Here is a 3,011-nt window from a genome sequence, read left to right on the forward strand (position 1 = left end):
CCCAATTAACAAGTGTTTTAGTGACCCAAACTGTAACTGACTTTCCAATAGGACAGTTTGAAGAAACCCAATTAATGGGTGTTTTAATGACCCAAACTGTAACTGACTTTCCAATAGGACAGCTTGTAGGAACCCAATTAATAGGTGTTTTAATGACCCAAACTGTAACTGACTTTCCCATAGGATAGCTTGTAGGAACCCAATTAATGGGTGTTTTAATGACACAAACTGTAACTGACTTTCCAATAGGACAGCTTGTAGGAGTCCAATTAATAGGTGTTTTAATGACCCAAACTGTAACTGACTTTCCAATAGGACAGCTTGTAGGAACCCAATTAATGGGTGTTTTAGTGACCCAAACTGTAACTGACTTTCCAATAGGATAGCTTGTAGGAGTCCAATTAATAGTTGTTTTAGTTATCCAAACTTCACATATTCTTGGTTTTGTTAGAAGAACAATATCAAAGGTTATAACATCATGACAATTATCCCATCAGGTAAACGTAACAGTGGTTGGAAGATCATCATGAGGGAACAAGGAAGTGGTGAATGTCCTACTCTATTTGTATCCAAATAGTATAAGTAATACAGAAATACTAGTAAGATGAAAACCACATTTTCAGACTAATTCTACTTGAACACTGTCTGTGTGGACTTGGAAATTAAATCTGAGTTCATCAATTTCACATTTATTTATGGTTAATTTATAAGAAAAACAAATTATTAAAAGAACAAACGTAACTATTACACCACTCAAAGGTGTGTGTGCCACAATCAACAGTATTTTAGTGTCTGTCACAGTCAACAGTATCTTAGTGTCTGTCACAGTCAATAGTATCTTAGTGTCTGTCACAGTCAACAGTATCTTAGTGTATGTCACAGTCAACAGTATCTTAGTGTCTGTCACAGTCAACAGTATCTTAGTGTATGTCACAGTCAACAGTATCTTAGTGTCTGTCACAGTCAACAATATCTTAGTGTATGTCACAGTCAACAGTATCTTAGTGTCTGTCACAATGAACAGTATCTTAGTGTATGTCACAGTCAACAGTATCTTAGTGTATGTCACAGTCAACAGTATCTTAGTGTCTGTCACAATGAACAGTATCTTAGTGTCTGTCACAATTAACAGTATCTTAGTGTATGTCACAGTCAACAGTATCTTAGTGTATGTCACAGTCAACAGTATCTTAGTGTCTGTCACAATGAACAGTATCTTAGTGTCTGTCACAATTAACAGTATCTTAGTGTATGTCACAGTCAACAGTATCTTAGTGTATGTCACAGTCAACAGTATCTTAGTGCATGTCACATTCAACAGTATCTCAGTGTCTGTCACAGTCAACAGTATCTCAGTGTCTGTCACAGTCAACAGTATCTTAGTGTCTGTCACAGTCAACAGTATCTTAGTGTATGTCACAGTCAACAGTATCTTAGTGTCTGTCACAGTCAACAGTATCTTAGTGTATGTCACAGTCAACAGAATCTTAGTGTATGTCACAGTCAACAGTATCTCAGTGTCTGTCACAGTCAACAGTATCTGTCACACTCAACAGTATCTGTCACACTCAACAATATCTTAATGCATGTCTCAATCAACAATATCTTAATGTATGTCTCAGTTAAATGTATCTTAGCATCTGGCTCAGTGAATGGTGTATTGGTGTTTGTACGGGAATTTACAACATTTAAATTATCTGGTACCAAAAAATCTCATGGTTAAATTATCTGGCACCAAAAATCTCATGGTTAAATTATCTGGTACTAAAAATCTCATGGTTAAACTATCTGTTTCCAAAAATCTCATGGTTATATTATCTGGTACCAAAAATCTCATGGTTACATTATCTGGTACCAAAAATTTCATGGTTATTTTATCTAGTTACAAAAATCTCATGGTTATATTATCTGGTACCAAAAATCTCATGGTTATATTATCTGGTACCAAAAATCTCATGGTTACATTATCTGGTACCAAAAATTTCATGGTTATTTTATCTGGTAGCAAAAAATTCATGGTTATATTATCTAGTTTCAAAAATCTCATGGTTAAATTATCTGTGACCAAAAATCTCATGGTTAAACTATCTGGTTCCAAAAATCTCATGGTTATATTATCTAGTTCCAAAAATTTCATGGTTAAATTATCTGGTTCCAAAAATCTCATGGTTAAATTATCTGGTTCCAAAAATCTCATGGTTAAATTATCTGGTACCAAAAATCTCATGGTTAAACTATCTAGTTCCAAAAATTTCATGGTTAAATTATCTGGTTCCAAAAATCTCATGGTTAAATTATCTGTGACCAAAAATCTCATGGTTAAACTATCTAGTTCCAAAAATTTCATGGTTAAATTATCTGGTTCCAAAAACCTCATGGTTAAATTATCTGGTACCAAAAATCTCATTGTTAAACTATCTGGTTCCAAAAATCTCATGGTTAAACTATCTGGTTCCAAAAATCTCATGGTTAAACTATCTGGTTCCAAAAATCTCATGGTTATATTATCTAGTTCCAAAAATCCTCATAGTTAAATTCTGAACAATAACTTTCAGTAGCCCTAGTGCACAAACTCAATAACAAATATTAGAAGACTTGTGTTAACTTAAAAACATAGCTAAAAACGTTTTATTAATCCTGGTATTTTGTTTTTCTACTCTGGAAAATCATCTTTTCAGAATTCGAAAAAACGAAGCGACCTCCGGTGCCATATTGAAATCTCAAGTTACAGTGGATTCTGTTGGCAGGAGCGACTCAGCTCTGTACACATGCACGGCGTCTAATGACTATGGATCAGACGAATCCAACATCCAGTTGATTGTACAAGGTATTTTTTTGTAATAAGCACAAGTTACAATATTAGCGTATATTAACTGAGACGTTAACGTTCCAGATCACATAATGTTCTTGAAGCACAAACTACACAAGTTACAATATTAGCGTGTATTAACTGAGACGTTAACGCTCCGGATCACATAACGTTCTTGAAGCACAAACTATACAAGTTACAA

The 3,011-nt window shown here is 34.3% G+C and overlaps 1 protein-coding gene across 1 annotated transcript in view; it reads left to right on the top strand.

Moving 5' to 3' along the window:
• The window catches only part of LOC106472411 (Down syndrome cell adhesion molecule-like protein Dscam2), a gene marked incomplete at its 3' end in the record, with an annotated part of 63,913 nt that overhangs the window by 47,450 nt on the left and 13,452 nt on the right, over positions 1 to 3,011 (top strand). The window contains exon 14 of the mRNA XM_022400989.1: positions 2,679 to 2,827. Within this exon, the coding sequence (XP_022256697.1) occupies positions 2,679 to 2,827 (149 nt within the window). The remainder of the gene's footprint in view (positions 1 to 2,678; positions 2,828 to 3,011) is intronic.

This window comes from Limulus polyphemus, unplaced genomic scaffold (assembly GCF_000517525.1).
Source record: "Limulus polyphemus unplaced genomic scaffold, Limulus_polyphemus-2.1.2 Scaffold5309, whole genome shotgun sequence".
In the NCBI taxonomy this organism is placed as follows: domain Eukaryota; kingdom Metazoa; phylum Arthropoda; class Merostomata; order Xiphosura; family Limulidae; genus Limulus; species Limulus polyphemus.